This window comes from Chiloscyllium plagiosum, chromosome 7, assembly GCF_004010195.1.
Source record: "Chiloscyllium plagiosum isolate BGI_BamShark_2017 chromosome 7, ASM401019v2, whole genome shotgun sequence".
NCBI classification, from domain to species: domain Eukaryota; kingdom Metazoa; phylum Chordata; class Chondrichthyes; order Orectolobiformes; family Hemiscylliidae; genus Chiloscyllium; species Chiloscyllium plagiosum.
Window position 1 is genome coordinate 65,649,447 of NC_057716.1, and position 23,355 is coordinate 65,672,801.

General features: G+C 39.1%; 1 protein-coding gene across 2 annotated transcripts in view; it reads right to left on the reverse strand.

Moving 5' to 3' along the window:
- The window catches only part of lrp2a (low density lipoprotein receptor-related protein 2a), a 333,042-nt gene that overhangs the window by 144,804 nt on the left and 164,883 nt on the right, over positions 1-23,355 (reverse strand). For both annotated transcript variants that reach the window (XM_043693942.1, XM_043693941.1), the window contains exons 34-40: positions 22,010-22,119; positions 19,683-19,860; positions 18,548-18,761; positions 11,964-12,203; positions 5,387-5,572; positions 2,145-3,065; positions 1,131-1,296 (exon numbers count right to left, since the gene is read on the reverse strand). In XM_043693942.1, the coding sequence (XP_043549877.1) occupies positions 1,131-1,296; positions 2,145-3,065; positions 5,387-5,572; positions 11,964-12,203; positions 18,548-18,761; positions 19,683-19,860; positions 22,010-22,119 (2,015 nt within the window). The remainder of the gene's footprint in view (positions 1-1,130; positions 1,297-2,144; positions 3,066-5,386; positions 5,573-11,963; positions 12,204-18,547; positions 18,762-19,682; positions 19,861-22,009; positions 22,120-23,355) is intronic.

Consider the following 23,355-nt stretch of genomic DNA (forward strand, 5'->3'; position numbering starts at 1 on the left):
TGAAGCACAAATGATTCCCACAAGTAAACCTTCTATTTCCTCCTCTTGCAGTTGCAGCTCTGTTTTGCTGTCCTCATTGTGTCTTCATAGCAGAGGACTGTCAGACAAAATCCCATGAAGATAAAAATGCATTGCCAGATCCTTTTAAGGGTTCTGGAGATTTTACATGCCTTAAAAGTTTAAACAGCCAAAAGCTACTGTGTAGTACAAACAAAATGGCTTGCACGTGTTATTGCATTCCAGCATGTTACCTAACAGCATGAACGATGCCTTTGAATATTGTGAAAAGTCATCTCCTCCATCATTCCACTTACAGTGGGCAGTTTGAGGAGTTAGCAGTAACAACACGGGAAGGGTCAGAAATAGCTTTGGGTTGTTGACAAGATCCTGTAGCCCCAATTTATACATATTCATTAAGCCTCTTTCCCCCATGCTAAACATTTTCAAATAGGAACTCCAGCTACTTAAATCAAGGTCAATCCAAAAAATAGAATAGGTTGCTGACCAGCAGCAAGCCAACAATTTTTGTTTTGCTCTATCATCCTGTTTTTAGTTATTGATGGAGAGCCGTGACTAAAATCAACATCATCATTCCATCATACAAGACTGATGGTCTCATTGTTGAACCAGAAAGTAAAGCTCACAAATTCACAAACAGCAGCTATCAGGCAGCAGTTACAGCATCACTGTCTCCTTTTACCTATTTATACCAGTGAATAAAACTGACTGAACATAATTCTGCTCATCTTTTCCACTATAAGTATTAAGAGTTCAAAAGATCCAGCCTACTACTTTAGTAAATTCCGAAATATCACAAGTCGACAACAGCTAAACTTACTTTCACATCATAACAATCTTTCAGCATTGTTTGATATCTGGTCATTCTCAGTCTGTCTGGTTCAAGTCCTCCTACTCAATCCTGTACATGTTGTACTATTTTGTTGTCATGCTCTGCTTGCATGGATGTCCAATAGAACATTTGAAATTGGCTGCTGGATGGAAACCATTGGAATTTGCTTGGAAACTAATTACATTAACTGGTCATAAAGTTAAGAAGGTACTAAGATTGCTTGTGATATGACCTGAAAAATAAAGTACTCAGTTTCAATCTGCAGCTTGAAGAAGCTTACCCTCTGCAAGGATCCAGTACAATAGCTCTTGGTCTCGGAACATTTGCAATGATTGACCGATCGCTGCCATCCACTTTTATGGAGCTGATTGTTTGATTCAAGTAATCACTATAATAAATCCGCTTGTTAATCCAATCATAGGCAATTCCATCAGGAGCACCCAAGCCTTGAATAAATATTTTTGTATATTAGTTAATGGTTTAAAATATTTAAATTACTGATGTATAAAAGCAAAAAGCAAGCATTCGTTGACTGAACCAATATTAATGTAGACTCGAAACACGCATTCTTAGAGCATATTTAAAATCTAAGTAATAGAAAGCAATTCTAGTAACAATGCACACAGCAACCACCAATGTCAGATGATTGATCTATATTTCAGGGCAGTATTCATTGGGTCTGTAATTCCAGCTTCAAAATTAATATAATGAAAACCAGTAGGAACATTGAATCGAATTAATCATAAGGTTCAATCATACATTGCAACTGGAATCAATTGTATTGATAGAATTTTTCTTTCTGTGATAGGAAGCTCCATTTTTTTGTTTAATTGAGAATATAATTTACAATAATGGTTTGTCCATGATCAGTTTTAACCAATACAGACTGATAATAAACATGGTTGTTAGCAACTCTGGATTCTACACTCTACAATAGATACAACAATAATAATTTGCATTTACGACAATGTAGAAACATGTCTTAAAGTGCTTTACGGAAACTGATACAATTGAATACAAACAGCACTTAGCCATAGAAAAAGACATTGATGGCGCAAGGGAATGAATGGTAGGGTCAAGGGAAAGAATTCCAGTTGAAGGCTCAATCATCAATAGTAGTGCAAAGGGAGAACAGATGCAAAGGAATCCACAGCCATAGAATTAAGCATACAAGAGCATTTTTTAACCAATAAGTTTGTTGATGCTTTGGTGCTAATGTGGAATGCTGCACTCAATTTTAGTCTGGTATAATAAACAGTCATATCACTGTTTATAAAATGATTGTTGTATTTACCTGATACCACCTGTGTAGGGGAAGCAGAGACATCTGCAAGACTGATGTAGCTGATTATGCTGCGCCCTTGGCCAAAGTTTTGTGTAAAATAAATTCTTTTGTCACTGCTGTCATAGTCAAGTGCCACTGCAGTCCACCATACATTTACTACTGCGAAGGGTCGTGTATGGTCAGCTGTATCCAAGTGAAGACTCTGAATGGAACCTTCTGTTGCATATATCAAATAATCATTAGTGACGGTCATACACTGTTTTCCATCAGCAGCCAACCTACCATGGGCACACCCACACTTTGGAAGTTGCAAATCAGGCAATGCAAAACAAAATTGGGCACATTCTCCATTAGAGCTCAAGCAAGGGTTATTGCTAACTTGCCTGGGAGATGTTGGCTGAATCCTTTTATCAAACATTACCACATCCCTTAACAAGTTCAAGTTGTCTCGGATAACAGACGGTTGTTCCATGCTTCCAGGTTCTTTACTTGCATGTAAAATCTTCTTCAAGTTCCTATCCACCCAAATCATACTGTTTTCAAAGATAGTGATTCCAAATGGGGTTGGATAGCGACTGCCATAACGAATTATCTCATGTTCGTCACCATCAGGTGAGACCCTAGCAATTAGGTCAAGGGAGTCATCAACCCAATAGATGTAATTATTTGTGTGGTCCACAGCGAGACCTCGTGGCATGACAATACCATCATCCACTAAGACAGTTCTGTTGGAGCCATCAAGTAAAGCCCGCTCAATTTTAGGATTCTGACCATAATCAGCCCAGAAGATATATCGGATCTTTGGATTTACCACAATATGTCTTGGCTGATCCACTGTTGTTTTCAGGAGAACTCGACGAAAAGTGGTATTCAAACGGAGAATTTCAATATATGTCTCAGTTTGGAAAGCATTTGTGAAATAGAGATTGCCTGCATCACATAAAAGAAGAAACATATATATCATTCTTTCTGAAGCATGAACAGGTGGTTCAATGAAATCTGTATGCTTTGGGTTCAGTCTGTCACACTAAATTATTCTGGGGTTCAGTACACTTATCAGAGAGATGTAAATCCAGGTCACATACAAATTAAATCATTGAGTTATTTTAATATTATCATTCATCGCTGATAATTATATAATACAAAGTTTATTCTTTTCTTTTCAAACTATAGCAGAGGCCAAATTTCAATAACTGATGTTTGACTGGAAAAGGTTCTTATTGTCAAGTGAAATAGCTGTATGTCACCAAGGATGCAACATCAAACACCAATAATAATAACATGTATACCAGACTATTGTTAAGTTACACTTTCCAGTCAGAAGACCATAATGCAGAGTCAGCATACCTGAGCTACACTAGTACCTGCACACCTGCACACATGCAGACAACCAATTCTTATTATTATTGAACTTTAAAAAAGACATTGTCAAAGCTTTTTGTCTTGCACTTAAGACAGACTGAAGAATACCATTGGAAGGTTATTATTAGGGATTGCAGTATGGCTCACTCACACTTTTTACAGGTTAAATATTTTCATTATGCAGGCATTACAATTTTTGCATTTAAACAGAACTTTATGTGACAACTGTTGCCTGGTGCATTCCCCCAAGGAAATGTTTCAAACAATCAAAGTCTGCTGCCTGACAAAATTATTGGTCCCTTTGAAATTTGGCATTCTTTCATCTGTCCTGATGAGTGCAAGATGAAAAGCTATGAATGCATCTCTTTTTTAACAATGCTCAGATTCTGTCCTATCAGGTGACTAACAATTCTTAATACTGCATTTAAAAAGCATTTAATCTTAACATGAAACATGACAGTCAAAGCACTTTTAAAATGCTTCACATCAAGTTGGTTCACATCAAGTTGGTGTTAAACTGTACTAATTGTGAAATCCATGCATAGCGCGACTATCTCCAAAAGGTCATTTCATGCCTCTTCAGTTGGTTTTAACAGTGATGATGATTACATAAGAATGTTTAGTTTATATGTATGGGTTTCTACAATTACAAGATGGTGAAGGAAAGCTTGCAGAATGCAAATTCAAAACCTAAATTTTTACATTGGTATTTTGCAATTATCATTATTGAAATAAATAAGAATATAACAATGAAATATGAACATAGAACACAGAAATTTGATCTGTAGCTGATACACTGCCAAAGGGAAACTTGACTTATCTATAACTACAGTACTGTCTGAATACTGTTCAAAGATGTAGCAGGATTTTGTACTAGAAATAGCTTTCTTCAGGTTTTCATTTATTTAGTGAGACTGGGACTTGTTAATAATTAAAAGACAAAAATTAGTATATTGTTACTTAAGCAGATGTTTTAGCAAAATATTCGCATGTATGAACAAATTTTAGATTTCTCTTATCTTGCAGTTGTTCAAAGTTATTTTCTCCTTATTTACAAGAGTGAGATATTGTTTGCAATAAACAAATCATGTTCTCCTACTAACAGCCCAAGATTAGTGGAGTCTGCTCTCAACTATGTTAAAGCATTTGATCCGAAGGTGATCTTCCCACCTTATATTTATGCCCTCACTAAGATTGCCTATTTCCACATCCACAACATTGCCTGACTTCATTCCTATCACAGTTCATCTGCCAGTGACATCTTTATTTGTGCCTCTTTTCTTTGCTCTAATGTGCCCATAGTTAATATTCCATACTCTACCCTAAATAAACTTGAGGTATTGAAATCTGATGCCCATGACTTGACATATTCCTCTACCACCCCTCTTTACTGACCTTCATTCAACTTCATGCTAAGCAGAATCTTGATTTTAAAATTCACATCCTCATCTTTAAATCTTTTGTGGTCTTGTACCTCCCAATCTTTGGAAAGATAGCCATTAGCTCAGAACTATCTGATATATTTGCACTCTCTAATTTTGGCTTCCTCCACAACCGGTTTGTAGCGGCCATAGTTTCAGGCCCCAAGCTTTAGAATACCCTGTCTACAATTCTCAGTTTTTTTTATGCAGCTTTCATTCTTTAAAATGTTCCTTCAAATCTACCTCTTTAAGCTCTTAGTCATCTGAGCTGATAGCCCATTATACGCTTGGTATCACACTTTGATTTACAATGCTCCTATGAGGCACCTTCGGATGTCTTGCTTAAATCTGCCACATTAATACAGGTGTTTTCTATTGTTTAGTTAACAGATTTTCTTTAATACTGCACAAAGAAATTATAGGTAATTACTGTAAAGCTGGAAGATTACAAGTTCATCAGGCACTGACCTGCCACCCAATCTACTGCAATTCCCCGAATACCATTCTGACCAATTCCTGTAACTAGGATGCTTTGGAAGGAAGACCCATCAGGTTTAATCCTCCGAATAGCATTCCTTGAAGATGCCATACTGAAGTCACACCAGTAAATAAATCCTGATGCTATGTGTACATCCACATGTAGGGCGAAGCGAGCTGAAAGAAAAAAAAAATCAACATATTACTAATTCTAAATGCACAATTCCTGGTTTGGCAAAAAAATGCAAAGAAATCCTGTGAGATGTGGGAGATTAGAGAGAAATCAAATATCTCCGACAACTTTGTATGTAGAAGTGTGTCCACCTTAGCTCCTCTCAGCCCACATGGATCGGTTGGAGCAGCAGTTGGGCTAATTGATAAGCACACAGGAGGTGAATAATTTTATAGATAGGAGTCTCTGGGAGGTGGTCACACCAAAGGTTCATCCAGATAGATGGGCAGGCAGGATTTCCCTGTAGCTATTCCCCTCTCATCAAAATGTAGCATTTCAGGGTTTGTTCAGGGGGTGGCTTCAGAAGAAATCAACAGCAGCAGACAGATGAGTGGCACTACAATTGCTTGTGATGAACAGTAGGGAGGATTGAAGTGTAGTGAGTGGGGATTTTATAAACAGATGCACAGATAGGTGTTTCTATAGCCATGAGCAAGACTCCAAGATGGTGTTTGTCTCCCTGGTACTAAGGTCAAAATTGTTTCTGAACATTCTGAAAGGGGACAGTGAGCAGCCAGGGGCCATGGTCCAGATTGGTAGTAATGACATAGGCAGGAAGAGAGGTGAAGTCCTGCAAGGGGAATGTAGAGAGTTAGGAAGGAAGTTGAAAAACAGGACTCTGGGGTTGTTATCTCTTGATTATTAGGCAAAAGTGAGGACTGCAGATGCTGGAAACCAGAGTTTAGATCAGAGTTTGGAAAAGCACAACAGGTCAGGCAGCATCTGAGGAGCAGGAAAATCGACGTTTCAGGCAAAAGCCCTTGGAGGCCCTGGTCATGGCGGATGAAGGTGTAGAGGGATTGGATGTCCATGGTGAAGATGAGGCGTTGGGGACTGGGAAACAGAAGTCTTGGAGGAGGTGGAGGGCATGGGTGGTGTCTTGAACGTATGTGGGGAGTTCCTGGATGAGGGGGGATAGGACAGCATTGAGGAAGATGGAGATGAGTTCAGTGGGGCAGGAGCAGGCTGAGACAATGGGTTTGCCGGGGTGGTCAGGCTTGTGGATCTTGGGAAGGAGGTAGAATCGGGCGGTGCGGGGTTCCCGGACTACGAGGTTGGAAGTTGTGGGTGGGAGATCTCCTGAGGTGATGAGGTTCTGTATTGTCTGGGAGATGATGGTTTGGTGATGAGGATGGAGTCATGGTTGAGAGGGCGGTAGGAAGACATGTCTTCGAGTTGGCGTCTGGCTTCAGCAGTGTAGAGGTCAGTGCACCAAACTACCACTGCACCCCCTTTATCCGCTGGTTTGCTCCAATCCCAACCTCACCATCAGAGGGAGTGGAGGGCAGCATGTTGTGAGGGTGAGAGGTTGGAGTGGTGGAGGGGTGTAGACAGTTTGAGGCGGTTAATATCTTGGCGGCAATTGGAAATGAAGTGGTCAAGGGCGGGTAATAGGCCAGTGCGGGGTGTCCAGGTACTAACAAATTTCCATAGAAGGATATTGGTACCCCTCCAGTTTAGGTGCAACCCATCATTCTTGTACAGGTTCCTCCTACACTGGAAGAGATCCCAATGATCCAAATATTTGACGACTTCTCTCCTACACCAGCTCTTTAGCCATACATTCAACTGTATTATCTTCCTCTTTCCAGCCTTACTTGCACATAACCCAGGGAATAATCCAGGGAGTAACCCTTCAACTGCCGTGTTCGCCACCACTTCCGCCCCTACCAAAGCCACTCACCTGCATTCTTCCAACGCGCCCCCCATAGATCCTACTGTCACCATCCCCGCCCCCCAGAACCCTGGAAGGACTGTAAGACAAGGGATAATCTGCCAATGGGTGTCTAAGGAAATAAAGGAGGCTATCAAATTGAAAAAGAAGGCACACAAAGTGGCCAAAAACAGTATGAAACTAGAAGACTGGGAAAACTTTAAAAGTCAACAGAAAGCCACAAAAAGAGCCAGAAAGAAAAGTAAGATAGAGTATGAGAAAAAACTAGCACAGAATATAAAGACAGATAGCAAACATTTCTATAAATATATAAAATGAAAAACAGTGGTTAAAGTAAACATTGGTCCCCTAGAGGATGAGAAGGGCATTTCGTTATGGGATATGATGAAATGACCAATTGAACAGGTATTTTGTATCAGTCTTCACAGTGGATGACAGTAATAACATGCCAGAAATTGACAAAGACGAAGGAAAGTGAGGACCTGGAAACAATCAGTTTACAGAAGAGGTAGTGTTGGGCAAGCTAATGGAGCTAAGGATCGATAAGTCTCCTGGCCCTGATGGAATACATCCCAGGATACTAAAAGAGATGGTGGGAAAACAGCAGGTGCACTGCGGTAATTTTCCAAAATTCACTGGACTCTGGGACACTGTTTAAAAAGGTAGGTTGACAAAAGATGGGGAGTTGTAGACAAGTTAGCTTAACCTCTGTATTGGGGAAGAGGCTTGAGTCTATTATTAAGGAAGAAATAGCAGGGCACCTCAAAAGAAATTGTCCTGTTGGACAGACGCAGCATGGGTTCAAGAAGGCAGGTCATGTCTGACAAATCTTTTGGAATTCTGTGAAGACATTTTGAGCCAGGTGGACAATGTGGGCCCAGTGGATGTTGTGTACCTAGATCTCCAAAAGGCTTTTGACCTTTAGTGGCTGCTGCATAAGATAAGGTTGCATGGCATTAGGGGCAAGGTATTACAATGGATAGAGCATTGGTTGACTAACAGGAAGCAAAGAGCGGGGATAAATGAGTACTATTCTGGCTGGCAATCAGTGACTGGTAGTGTGTCTCAGAGATCACAATTATTCACAATTTATATAGATGATTTGGAGTTGGGGTCCACATGTCCAGTGTCAAAGTTTGCAGATGACATTAAGATGAGTGGCAGAGCAAAGTGTGCAGAGGACTGTGAAACTTTGCAGAAGAACATAGGTACATTGAGTGACTGGGCAAAGGTCTGACAGATGGAATACAATGTGAATAAATGTGAAGTCATACATTTTGGTAGGAGTAACAGTGAAAGCAGATTATTACTTGAATGGTAAAAAGGTGCAGCATGCAGCAAGGACACCAAGGTCCCTCAAGCAGAGGGACCTTGGTGTCCTTGTGCATGAAGATTGGTCTGCAGGTACAACAGGTAATTAGGAAGGCAAATGGAATTTTGTCCTTCATTGCTCAAGGGGTTGAGAGAGGTAATATTGCAGCTGCACAAGTTGCTGGTGAGGCCACACCTGGAGTACTGAGTGCAGATTTGGTCTCCTTACTTGAGAAAGGATGTACTTGCACTGGAGAGGGTGCAGAGGAGGCTCACTAGGTTGATTCCAAAGTTGAAGGGGTCGGTTTATGAGGAGAGGTTGAGTAGATTAGGATTATATTCATTGGAATTCAGAAGAATGAGGGCGCATCTTTGACAAACATATAAAATTATGAAGGGAATCGATAAAACAGAAGTAGATAGGATGTTTCCACCGGTAGCTGAAGCTAGGACAAAAGGGCATAGCCTCAAGATTAGAGGAAGCAGATTTAGGACTGAATTGAGAAGGAACTTCTTCACCCAGAGGGTTGTGAATCTATGGAATTCCTTGCCTAAGGAAGTAGTTGATGCTACTTCAGTAATCGCCTTTAAAGCTAAGGTAGATTTTTTTTGAGAAATAAAGGAATTAAGGGATATGACGAAAACACGCTTAAGTGGAGCTGAGTCCACAAAAAGATTAGCCATGATCTTAATGAGTGGCGCAGCAGGCTCAACGGGCCGGACGTCCTATACCTGCTCCTAGTTCTTATGTCAACACACGATATGAAGAATGTGGAGGATATGAAGAATGTGGAGGATTTGAATAGGGTGCAAAGAGATTTACTCCCAGGATGTTACTTGGATTGGAGTGTGTTAGCTATAAGGAGAGGTTGGACAAATTTGGATCGTTTTCACTAAAGCATCTGAGGCTAAGGCCTGTAAGGGAAGTAGTAGAAGCAGATAGGAAACATTTAGGTACACACATGCACAGGCAGATGGGATTAGCTTAGAATGGCATCATAGTCGGCAAAGACCGGGTGAGGCCAAAGGACCTGTCTTATGCTGTACTGTTCTATGCTCCATGAAAATTCTGAAACAAAATTAACAAGAGTTTTTGGAATGATTTGAGCTGGAAATCCAATCCAAATATTCTAAAACAAAAGCAGAAATTGCTGAAGAAAATGAGCAGGTCTTGGCAGTATCTGTGGAGAGAAAACTGTTAACATTTTGAGTCCAGTGACCCTTCTCCAGAAATATTTGGATGTAACTTAATTTTTAAACACCTCAAATAGTGTTTAAAAATAGCTATTTATCATTAAATCCTTGATAGGAATTTAAGGATTTTCTTTTCCGGTAAAAAGATTAAATTGCATAATTTCAGGATGAAAAGGGCATAAAAAGCATTCGCCTTCAGATTACACATTTTATATTTGCTGCTATAAAGTACACAGAAATATGATAGAGTTCTACAGTCATACCATCTGTCAAATTGCAAAAAACATACAATTACAATCAGGAATCTGAGGATTGGTAATTCATATTACAATTAATTTTTGACAATACTGTGCCTTTAAGAGATATGTTCTGTCCTGTTTTCTTGCAGAGGGATTTTGTCACAGTGCTACCGAGGTGTCTCCTCCTGACAGGCAGTTTTCAATAACTTTAGGTTTCTCCCTGGGCAGGGAGAATCAAAAGTGGGCAGGGTCAGGTTCATACAGACCCAGAGGACATTGCTTTGGCTTTCAGTTAATGTTTTTTTAGTTAGCTGCTGGAGCAGACAGCTAGGGTTCTCTCTACTGCTAGATTGAAAACTTAAGAGACTTTTCATCTTCAAAATCAGAAGGGGCAGATTGTTTCTGTCAGTGTTTCTTTCTACTGGACTGGAGAGAGACAGCATTTAAAAAAACAAATTGTTTTGCTGCAGTGCATTTTGCCAAAGGTCATGTTTATGGGATCCAGTCTATATTGAACAGTTGATACTTATTGGTCAAATAATATTTTCGTTTGTATGTCAATAAAGTTATACCAATTCTTTGCTTTGTTGCATTTTAATTGCATTGTAAGAAAAGTATGTTTTGATTAAAGCTTGGTAGTGGACCAATCAAATTATATCTGGAGCACAGCGCCTTACACATGCCTGTAAAATATCTCCACTACTTATTTTGGGGGAGGTTTCTCTGGTCTCTAACAAATTTTACTATAAAACTGTTCTGTTAAATATTACTTACATAGCATAATGATGGATGCTATGGGTAGAACACTTGATAAATTTAATTTTGAGAGAGGAGTAAGGTCCACACCAACATATAGCATTTATTAATATCCCCAACTAGCAGCAGCATTCAATAAAAAAAGGTAACAGCAATTAGATTACTTACAGTGTGGAAACAGGCCCTTCGGCCCAACAAGTCCACACCGACCCGCCGAAGCGCACCCACCCAGACCCATTCCCCTACACTACGGGCAATTTTGCATAGCCAATTCACCTAACCTGCACATTTTTGGACTGTGGGAGGAAACCGGAGGACCCGGAGGAAACCCAGGCAGGCACGGGGAGAATGTGCAAACTCCACACGTTCAGTTGCCTGAGGCGGGAATTGAACCCGGGTCTCTGGCGCTGTGAGGCAGCAGTGCTAACTGCTGTGCCACCGTGCCACCCACAAAATGATGAAAGGAAAAGATAGAAAGATTTCTTCACTAACTGAGGAGAAGGAATACAGCATGAATTAAGAATAGGAGGAATAGAGGAAAGAGAAAGGAAAATGTATGCTATCAAAAAAGAAAAAGCAGAAGAAATATTAATGCTAATGAGGAAGGGAAGAAGTATAAAACACCAGTATGAGTTGGGAGATGGATAGGATTAGAGTGCCTCTGTAAATTGGGGAGCAAGGTAGAAAATACATACAGAATTTTGAAACAATTAGCCGAACTAAGTTATAGAACACTGTTACAAATCCAGCAATGTCTGAGAGAAATTAGAGGAATGAGTATAATTTCTGTCACAATCTTTAACTTCCAATTGATTTTGCATGTAGAACTCCATGTTTTTGTTTTAAACTTGGTTAAGAGCATGTTCAGACTTTTATGCGAATCATGCTAATGAAAATTTGTTTAATTTAATTAATCTCTTAATAAAGTATAACAAAACACACTTGAAAAGTACATCATAACTTGGCTTGTCTTTAAAACATTTTCTCACATAATTTTGGCAAGCCGTGCATCATTTTTAACATTTTTTGTAAAGAATGGTAGACCTCCAGCTGGATAATTTTTGAAATTTTTACTAGAAAATGCAGGATGTACCATAAAAGTGTGCCATATTGTGACATTTCTGTTAATTTTACTGTTGAGAATTAGGATCTTGCATTTACCATTGCCACCCACTGGTACCATGGCTTCAGAATGGTCACTTGCATCTAGGTTGAATCCTCTGATAACAGATAGCTGGGACACAATCAAAAATGAATCAAAGGATGAGCAGGTCTTGTTATCTGGGTTAATATGGTAGCCTGTAGTACAAGCACAAGTAGAGGCTCCATTGGGTCTGGGTAGACACAGTTGTTCGCACATTCCAAAGTTGTTACTGCATCCATTGGAGGAACCAGCTGATCCTAAGAAAAATTGAAAACAAAATGAAAGTACAATTAACTTTTTTGTGTTTAGTACTTCAATGTTATGAACATTCCAAAGTTTCACAAACAATTTTAGTTTTTGAATTGCAACACCGTTGTTTTACAGGCAAATCATTTCTGCATGATGGCCTTCCACAAACAGCAAATCACCAATTGCTAATTAAACTGTGAGGTATGAAAATTGTTGTAATCAATGCTTTCCCAAGGTCTTTGTTTTTCAAAAAAGCTTTTATGTTCTTGCTTTGGCAATTCAATATTATGATATAATCTATCATGTAAATCGCAACTATACATGTTCTTATATCCATTATTGGAACAACTTCATGACCAATTCAACTTAGAAAAATACAGCATTCATCTGATAGAAATAGTTTATCTTTTGTAACATTTCTCATCTTTTTCCTGCTAGAACTAGAGAGTCTATACATGAAGTTTTGGATTTTTTTAGAAAGTAGTTGATACCACATGTAATAAAGTATTTATGTGATAAAACATGCAGGTACGCTCTAAGTGAGTAAGCGAATGCTAACAGAGCAAGCAAGCATCCCTAAGATGCAGCCCAGTCCAATCTGTCCATATGCATAAAGTACTCTTGAGCAGTTTTTCAATGCTAGTTGCTAATGAGCTCTGTAATGCAGGTCTATTCCTAAGCATCTTGGATGTGGATGGGGGGGGGCATGAAAATCCTGAGGAGTTGGCAAATATCAAATGCCAATATTCACGGTTAAGAGGTCAGTGCAGCTAGTGCCTGTGGATCATGCCCAGAGAAGCTGTTTGCGGTGATCAGTATTAAGGAGGAGAGACGAAGCAGAATAGTTTGCTTGTGGTGAGTGGTAAGATGATAAGCTGCAAATTAATGAGATGGGATGTGCAGTTCATTAACAAACAAGAATCCTGCTTAACATTTTGCCTAATGAGAATTTTACTTTGATACCAAGACCTTGTTTAAAAGATGCAGCAAGTTGATGCCAACATTGAGATAGGCTTTGCCTGACCTCTTGCTCAGTTCTCACTGCAGCCCTTCCATTCAAACCCATATTACCCATATTCTTTTCACCATCATTCTTTCCCATTTTGTCTGGCCATTCCTTACTGTATCTACAGATGAGAAGTAGATTGCTGCTTGTTCTGGTTAATGTCTCTTTGTTATAAATTAGTTGGTAGAAATTGGTAAAAAAAAAATTGGGTGGTGTAACAACAGGATATATCACAAGATAAGTACATGAAGCTGAATGAGAGCTTAAAGAAACTGAATGGTTACTCATGTTCAATTAAGCCACAAATCCCTCAGTCTGGCTTGTGTTTCAACAGTCTAGATTTAACAAGTAAAGCTCATTTTGTATTTATATTTTCATCTACATAGAACAGAGTTCTGCTGTGTGTAGCTTCAATGTGAAGCTCTTTGACTGGTAGCATGAATCTACATTAACACGAACATTCCTGGCATAAACACTGAAATGCAGCTGAAGTTCCAGCAATTCCTCTGGCAGATTCCATTCATAACCTTTTAGATAACTGACAAGACAGCAACTTTCTCTTGATTTGCTTCAAGATGCACTCTCACATGGAATTGACAATCAGAGCTAAGTTAGTACAATTTTCTTCAGTGCCTAAACTTACATTAAAAAGCACTCTAACTGATAGCTTTATGTTTGAACCTTCGTACAATGAAGTAAAGGTTTTAAATTATGCAAATGATTTTTATAGAATGGAAGGGGAAGTAGTGAGTTCTTCCATCCACTGTTTCAGCCTGTCATTAACTCAGTTCAACATCCCAAGGATGATTTTCTTTTTCAAATATTTCAATTAGATACCCACATATTTGGTGTGTGACAGAAGTCCATGTAACATTCAGAAGGTAGAAGTGCAAGTTGAGATCAATTGTTCCAACCGAGGCTGCCATGTAACCAAAAAGGCAGAAGCAAATGAAAACTGAAAAGATCATTAGAAGCTTCAGTGATCCAAGGACGGACTGTTTTTTATTTTATCCTGGGCTATTGTGAAGACTCACATTGGGACGGATCAGTCGTAACCTGGATAGAAGCCTCAGATAGTCAAGGATCAATGACAGACATTGTGCCAAAGTTGGCTGAAGATCTGATGGGATGGTTCCAGGAAGTGGCTGCCCCTCCCTAATCAGCAATTTCTGATTTGTTTCTGATGTCCAACATCCGTAGTTCTTTCAGTTTTTATAAATACAGATATCTGTAGCTCACACAGCTTGGAATTGGTTCATGAGTTTACCAGCCTTGTCTGATCACTGGCTTGAACTGTCTCTTTGTAAATGACCTCTAGGCCCACATAATGTCCATTGCCACCTTCTTCATTGGAGAAGACATCTGTCATCCACCTCTTCCTCTTAAAAGACATTCTCCACGTTGATGTGTGAAATTTTGTAAGGTGTAGCTCACCACAATGACACGGGTGATTTTTCTGGGTTATACTTCTGTGCATTACCTGATTAGTCAAACATCTAAATCTCATTTTGATCTTTCCTATCATCTGTTCAATGAAGATCTTAGTGGATGCATGTGCAGCAATGCAGCTTGGGGATCCATTATTAGTGTCATCTTTTCCAGGGGCACCCCCATCTCCTTGTTCTGGACCTTAACACTGCACCACCTGAAATCAGACCCCTCCCATTCTCCAGGCCACTTGCATCCTCACTTTTCATGAACCCCCTTACAAGACCTTACACCAGACACCCATAACCCTGGAATAACCACCCTAACACATCCCCATCTGATTGTGACTATGCCCTCTATCACCATTCAAATCCTCCCACAAAATATTTGAGATCACTAACCAAATGTTCGACACCCAGTTTTCTATGATGCACCCTTGCTGGACAGCACTGCAACCCCAGATTAGGAAGGGACAAACACATGCTGCCATGTCTTTCTTCAGTCTTCTTTAAGACTGGTCTGCTTTCCCTGAACAATCTCTACCCTTCATGTAGTACTCTGCCTTTCCCCCTTCCTGGCAGGGCTTTCACTCTACCCTGCCCCACAGACACGGCCAGCCTCCTCCCATGTGCTGCCCTTGCTCCACATGGAATTCCTATAATCATCTTGATTTAAGGCTTTATTGGTAGCAAGACAAATCAGCAAGTACTTGCTCCAAATTCTAAGGAATGTCAAGGTCAGTCAGTGGATGCTTATATACAGTCAGGTGCCTGAACACACTTAGTTCTTGGTTGAAAAAGGACATTTGACTCTGTGAGAAGACATTTTAGTGAGATTCAAATGCATCCAAATAAGCCTCCCAGCTCATGCTTTTGACAAGTTGGACCCCACCCTTTAATGTCAGAAAACTTAATTGCTGAGGTTTATCCTGCCGTCAGCATTTATAATTTTGAACTTGCATGTAATTAAGCTCCCTACTCACCTTCTCTGGCACCAGAATTTGCGTTCAAACTGCAGCCCTTTCATTGCAATGGGACCAAATCCAAATTCACAGTTCCTGACTAGATTTTCTACTCTAAGAAGCTTTTGCTGAAATAAAAGCTTGGATTTTCCACTGGCCAGACAGCTGTTATGCCAGCAAAGGTTTTGTGGAATTCCCATCATAGCAGGCTCCCAAGGAATTGCCCAGGAAATTGTACTTTGCACAGGGCAAATCCCCCATGCCTAGAGCTCTCTTAAAGTCACTCTTCCCAGCTGACACATTTATCTGGCAGGTATTTCCCCCTTACCCATCTGACATCCTATCCTCACCGCACCTGAACACAATAGTTACGTTGTGTACTTACCCTTTGATGCAGCTATCAAAATGTTTGTCAAGACTTTTAAATTTCACAATATGGCAGCTGAACTGATGTGAAATGGGAGTGTGGAATTCCTTCCTCTGTCAGCTCTGCAATGTGGGCGGCACAGTGGCTCAGTGGATAGCAATTGCTGCCTCACAGCACCAGGGTCCCTGGTTCGATTCCAGCGTTGGGTGACTGTCTCTGTGGAGTTTGCACATTCTCCCTGTGTCTGTGTGGGTTTCCTCCCACAGTCCAAAGATGTATAGGTCAGGTGAATTGGCCATGCTAAATTGCCCATACCGCTAGGTGCGATAGTCAGAGGAAAATGTATCTGGGTGGGTTACTCATTGGAGGGTCAGTGTGGACTGGTTCCACACTGTAGGGAATCTAATCTAATATTAAACAATTGTCAAAATTGAAGTATGGCTCCATATTTCTGAAGGGGTACTGAGCGGGTTGTCCTCTTAAAAATGTGGAGCTTCCTTCTTTCATGGAAAAGTGCAAAAGTGGTAATCATTCTATTCAACCTTTATGCATTAGTGCCTTCCTGAATGCTAGGTTACCTTCAATAGTCAGTTCATTAGAAAAGATCCCGTAACAGATGGGTGGCACGGTGGCTCAGTGGTTAGCACTGCTGCCTCACAGTGCAAGGGACCCGGGTTGATTCTAGCCTTGGGCGACAGTCAGTATGGGGTTTGCACATCCTCCCAGTGTCTGCATGGGTTTCCTCCCACAGTCCTGCAGGTTAGGCGAATTGGCCATGCTAAATATGTCCATAGTGTTCAGGGATGTGCAGTACAGGTGCATTAATTGGGGTAAATATAGAGTCAGGGGATGAGTCTGGGTGGGTTACTCTTTAGAGGGTTGGTGTGGACTTATTGAGCCAAAGGGCCTGTTTCCACACTGTAGGGATTCTGTGATGCCATGTATTGAAATCACATATATTAACTTAAAGGTGCAAAACCTACTCTGCTACTCCTGACTTTTATGTTGTTCATGTTTCAACAAGAAATTCTATAAACTGAGCTATTTCAAAATTACACTCCTGAGCTAAAGCCCTCAACAATTAATACAAGTGTATAGAATAAATGCTTAACATATTTCTATGGTATTACTTCATAATGTATTTTAACAGACACTTTGAAATAGCATGTTTACAAACCATATTATGGCCAATATTTGTCTGTTACCATTATAAACAATAATTGTCAGACATTGCACACCAATTGATGACCACATATGCACAAACCTGAAAGAACTGAAGTCTGAAACATCAATCAAATAAAGGTACTTAAATGACAAAAAAACTGTCAGTAACTTCTAACAATCTGAAACCAAAGATCAGGCTACTGCTTCATTCTATTCAACCTTAATGAGTTAGTGCCTTCCTGAATGCCAGGTTATCTTCAATAGTCAGTTCATTAGAAAAGAAATCCTATAAGAGTCAGACTGTAATTTTAAAGATGTCTGTTAGCCACTACTTAATTCCACCTCACTCAGACCAATTAATGCCATCATGTAATTGCACAATGCCGTCTTTCAGACAATTTATATGGAAGTGCTAAAGGAACTGATTAAAGTGGGAGCAAAAGTTTTAAAATCTTGAAAAATTACTTATAATAAGATAAAGTTGCATACCACTGCAATATGTAAGTTTGATTATTTTTTAATTGAAATCGAACATTTTGTAAGTTGATCTCAATAATCCTTCTCACTAATCCAATCACCAAAACTGCAATAACCATCTCAGATCTAAAGCTGGTTTTCTAATTGCATGATGGCATTCAAAATTAGACTGGTATTGCTGTCATTGAGGAGACATTAAATAAAACTTAAACTCTACAACCATCTGATTTGGAGGTTATTGATTATGTTTAAATGAACTTCAATCGTTTACATCAGTAAGCCATATCAAGTAATAGAATATCTATTTCAGCTGATATCCCTATTTAGAATAAATAAATCAAAGCAGTACAGCATACAAGCTCATATGTGGAGCTCATATCTACCAGTGTGTGAAAATATCTAATAATACACAACATTATACTTCATCAGCAAACTTTAGTTCAAACGTTTAACTGGTCTCTATCATCCAGCAGCCTCTTTACATCCTCTTCATTAGGTTACTTTTACACCTAGCCTTCAATCCAACTTGTTCTTTATTTTTTCACTTCATTTTATTTTATTGTCAAGTATATGTCCAATTTCCTTTCAAATGTTTTATGGAATCTACTTCCACCATTCAAGTGTATTCTAGGTCATACATAACTGTATAAAATGTTATAACTAGTTCACAAATTAATTTTCATGGCTCAAAGCATGGAATGACAAATGCACAAATTGTGTGCACATAAAAAGTAAATCATTTGTACATAAATGCACATTGTTGTTGTCCTTGGAGATAAATAGATATAACATCGGTTGATTTATATTAAGATGTTTAATAATCATATGGAAACTTTAGCTAAAATAACTTCAGAAACTCAACTATTGCAACAACATGACAGTTCTCACCCCTTTACAGTTACTCTAAAGAAAATATTTTGACACTCAGCTAATTATAGGGATTACTCACTGTCTCGGAAGTGAACTCTGAGGCAATTCAGCCCTGCAATGTTATTCCTCACCACAACTGGGTTTTCACCAGTAATCTTATCCACACGCTCAATGATCTCAAAATCAGAGTCTGTATAGTAAAGGAAGCCCTCGTAAATGGCTAAACCCCGAGGATGAGAAAGGTGGTTAACCACAATCATCCGATGTAAACCATTTAGATCTCCTCGTTCGATCTATAGGGACAACACAAGAATCAATATTTGCACTGGAACTGCATTAATTGTACTTCATGAAAATGTGTTAATTATAATACTACTTATCAAACTAATGTAATTAATTACATACATCCACTAATATAAATAGAAACCAGGAAATTATCAATATTACCTTTTGGGGTGGTGGGTGTGCTGTCACGGAATGACTACCAGGTGCACCCTGGCAGCCTCCATATGGATTCTGGGTGGAATGAGGGCTTCCTGTATTCCACCCTCTGTGGCCCATAGAGTTACCCCTTGTTTACTCTATCGCTAATGAAGGAGCCGTGCTGTGCGTTCCACAATGACAAGGCCCTGCTGGGACTAAGGACTTGCTAGTTCTCTACTGGCCAGCAACTGTTGAGGGTGAATCCTTTGGCTTCAAGGCATGTAATCCCTGATAGCAGGCAGTTAACTACCTGATTGATATTTAATCACATTGAGTCCCCAGAAATGGCTGCTGCAGAGCTTCCCCTTGCTTCCAGCCCATCAATAAAGTCACCACAATGGCCATTAAATTCAGACCTCTTTAATCACTATCAAATATTCTTACCCAGTCAATAATGATTAGAAAACTAAATTAATTCCTTTGTGAGCCATATAATAAAATAAAGTGTACACACCTCAATCATTGTTAAATAGCTTCACCTCCTTAAAATATCTTAAATATTTTCTTTCCCTGCCATCCCCTCCCCCTAAAACAGTGACAAAATTTAATGAATTGCACATTGTACACAGGCATCATCTGGTGGAACTGATAGAGAAACAGAGTGAATAATGGCTGTTTACACAATTTCTCTGGATTTCCAGCCATCAATTAGAAGTAGGATGGGAGACTGATAGATGCCCAAAATGTAACTTATTACAGATACATGCCCTTCATAAATTAAAATTACATACCACTCCGGTACCAAACACAGCCCAGTACAGCCTGCGTGCCTTGATGTCAATACTAATGAACTCTACTTGATCTAGGTCATTAGTGAAGAGAACTCGAGGATTAGAGCCATCCATATAAGCACTAGCAATTTTTGCTGGAATTCCACTGTCAGTACCTTGATCCGTCCAGTACAATTTCCTGAAGTAGATTTATACACAGTGTTTAGATGTTTTAAAATCATGAAATAATCAGAGTACACCAATAAAAAAAAAATAGCCTGGAACATGCTCATTGTGCTACCCACCAATTCCCTAGGTATGACAAGAGATCATGCTTATGAATAACTTAATGACCTGGCAATATGTTATTAATTGAACCAAAAGTTAGCTGTTACTAATAATGTCCTATCTTTGTTTGAAAATGAGAGAAATACATTTACAATTATAAAGATCATGTGCGTTACTGCATGCTGTGCATTAATATACTAAAACAAATGGTTTGTTCTCCTGTTGATATTGCTTTATTTCAGCATTGAGAGGAGATGTCAGGATTGTGAACATTGCATGAATTTAAACGTCCTAACATTTTGAGTTGCCAATTTGCACACCATGTGTGACCAACAGACTGAGGATTCATATGATATCTTTCTCTCTCATCATGACTGACTCTTTTTTTGGTGTGATTTGTTTTATTATTGTCACATGTACCACAATACAGTGAAAAGTCTTGTTTTGCATGCTATTCAGGTAAATCGTACCTTTCAGGTACATGAGGATAATAGAACAGAATGAAAAATATAGTGTTCCAGCTAAAGAAGGTGCAGAGCATAACTTCTGCAAAATCTTGCTGATTGTGGAAACAGAATTAAGATAATTCAATAGCAATGATTCAATATATTTTGTTTACAAGCAGATATGTGAAATTTTACGATTGCAAAAACCATAGTAGTTGGGAAAATCCTAATAATTTCAGCTCAAATTACTTCCCAAAATTGCCTTCAGACCATGATACAATCATATTTCACTTTCCAGTGATTCATGCCACACTTCTATAGTAGTAACCATAGTCCCACTCAATTTTCAATCGATTTAACTTCAAGTCCACTTCACTCATATTTGGATCGTTCAATGTTACTACAGACCCAAACCAGAACATGGAATTTACCTCCAATGAGGAGTTTTGGAAGTTGGGGGAGTTATTACTTGGAGGCTTCAGGCATTTTGAGAATTGAGATTAGAGGCATCAGCAATAATGGGAACGTTATTATTGTGTCAGGAAAGACTACAGCATAGAACCCTTAAGTGTATACTTAAATCAACTCTCAGATGTTTGCCAATATATTCCAAAATCTCAGTAGTCTGAACTTCAGTAAGAGCAGGTGGCAAGTGCTATGCCATGTCTAATTCTGCTACTGCCATGATTCATCTGAAATTGAGACTTGTTTTGCTTGGATCAAAAAATTATATTGACTGTTTAAAATTTTTAAAAATCCATATATTTAACAGAATAATTTAATCATTTACATAGTAAGTGAATTCAAATTAAAATGACTGACTGCATAAAATGTGATTTCTAAGATATTATTATGTAAAGATGGGTCACCAACATTTCACATGCTGAGCAATGTTAAGATGAACCATTAGGAACATTTTTAGAGGTTATATATGTTAGCGTTCTATTTGTATTAGCAGCTTCTTAATAAAATGATATCTAATAGGTTTGGCAAACTGAAATTCTATCCAATGGGAATGGTTAGCAAATGCTTTAACACGTGGAACTTCATATATGGAAGAGATAGACATAAAAATAGAGGGAAGTATATTTATTAGGAGAAAGTGAGGACTGCAGATGCTGGAGATCAGAGCTGAAAATGTGTTGCTGGAAAAGCACAGCAGGTCAGGCAGCATCCAAGGAGCAGGAGAATCAACGTTTCGGGCATGAGCCCTTCTTCAGGCTTATGCCCGAAACGTCAATTCTCCTGCTCCTTGGATGCTGCCTGACCTGCTGCGCTTTTCCAGCAACACATTTTTCAGGAAGTATCTTTATTCTAGGTGAGAAAAGTGAATGAATAAAATTATAATTACACTAATGCATACAATAGACTCAGTTATGCTGTAAAGGGAGAGGTAGACCACTAACTGGGTACTTGTTAATATAACAGTTGGTCCTTTCCCATTTCATACATTGAAATTCTTAAACGTTATTTATAATCAATTAGAATTTTACCCCATTTTAACATGGAAAGTTTATAGCACCATATTAACGCTAAACAAATTATTTTTAAGTTCCACGTGGACACCTTAAATTTACAAAATAACTTTGAAAATTACTCTAATGTTCTACTCACCCTCTTGCTGGATCTACCACAATGCCTTTGGGTGTTCCAACACCAGTCCTTTGTCCATTATTTGTTAGTATTGTTTTTCTGTACTTGACATCACTATGCACGTTTACTACCTTAAAGAATGTAAATGCATATTAAAAATTATTTTTTGCAATATCAGGCTGTTGTGTAAAAAGCATTGAATAATATTCTGACATGATAATTATTCAACTTGAAGAGGGATCTAATAAATTTAAACATCACTGTGTTAATGCTTAAAAAAAAATCATACAAGGTAAGAAACACTACTAAATCTATTTGCTAAATACTACAATGTTTCTCCTTTATAACAATTTAAATTTCAACGCTGCTGTTTCTAGGAGAGATTCAAGTGTACAGAGGAACCTTAATTATCTGGCATTAGATTATCAGATAATTGGATTATCCAGCAAAATCGCAAGGTCCTGATGCCTGGCTAAACTATGTTATCCAGCATTCGATTATCCAGAATTTGATTAACCAAACTAAATACTCCCCTGCCACGTCCTTCGAATAATCAAGGTTCCTTTGTAGTTGATTTATTTCGGGGTTCTAAGAAATGAGACATTTTAATAAAATGAATGTTACATTAAGGTAGGATTGGATAATGAATGCCTTGCTGAATGTGTTTTTGCTGTGGGGACATGTACCTTTGTTGGATATCCAGCCCACCACTTTCCCAATCACCACTGACTTCACCCCTCCTAATACAGAGGGTGGGCAAGTGCGAAAAATCAACAGCCCATCTGCACAAAGTCAAAATGGCCTCATGTCTCTTTCTTTTTTGTGTTTTTTCCTTCTTTCTTCTTGCCTACCATTACAGACCTTTGTGCCGTCTTATGTACAAAAGTACAATATCATAGGAATAAATTAGAAAAATAAAGAAATATAACGTTCAGAATAACAGTCCTTCCAACCCAGTCTTTGCCAGGCTCGCTTCCAGTGCCTCAGGTGAATTTATTGTGGGCTATCAGCCTCAGCCTGGACTCCTGGCGTCAAGAGCCTTGTGTGGAGCCAGCGCAGATTTCTGACATCAATGTGGACTCCAGGTATCAGCACGGACTCCAGACCTCGAGATGAATCCAGAACAGATTCCTAGCACTCTCAGCCTCAACAGCTTCGAGGTGAACCCTAGCATGGTCTGGAGGTGAGGGCTGATGGAGACCGGATAAAAGCAATGACTGTAGATGCTGGAAACCAGATTCTGAATTAGAGTGGTGCTGGAAAAGCACAGCAGTTCAGGCAGCATCCGAGGAGCAGTAAAATCGACGTTTCGGGCAAAAGCCCTTCATCAGGAATACAGGCAGAGAGCCTGAAGGGTGGAGAGATAA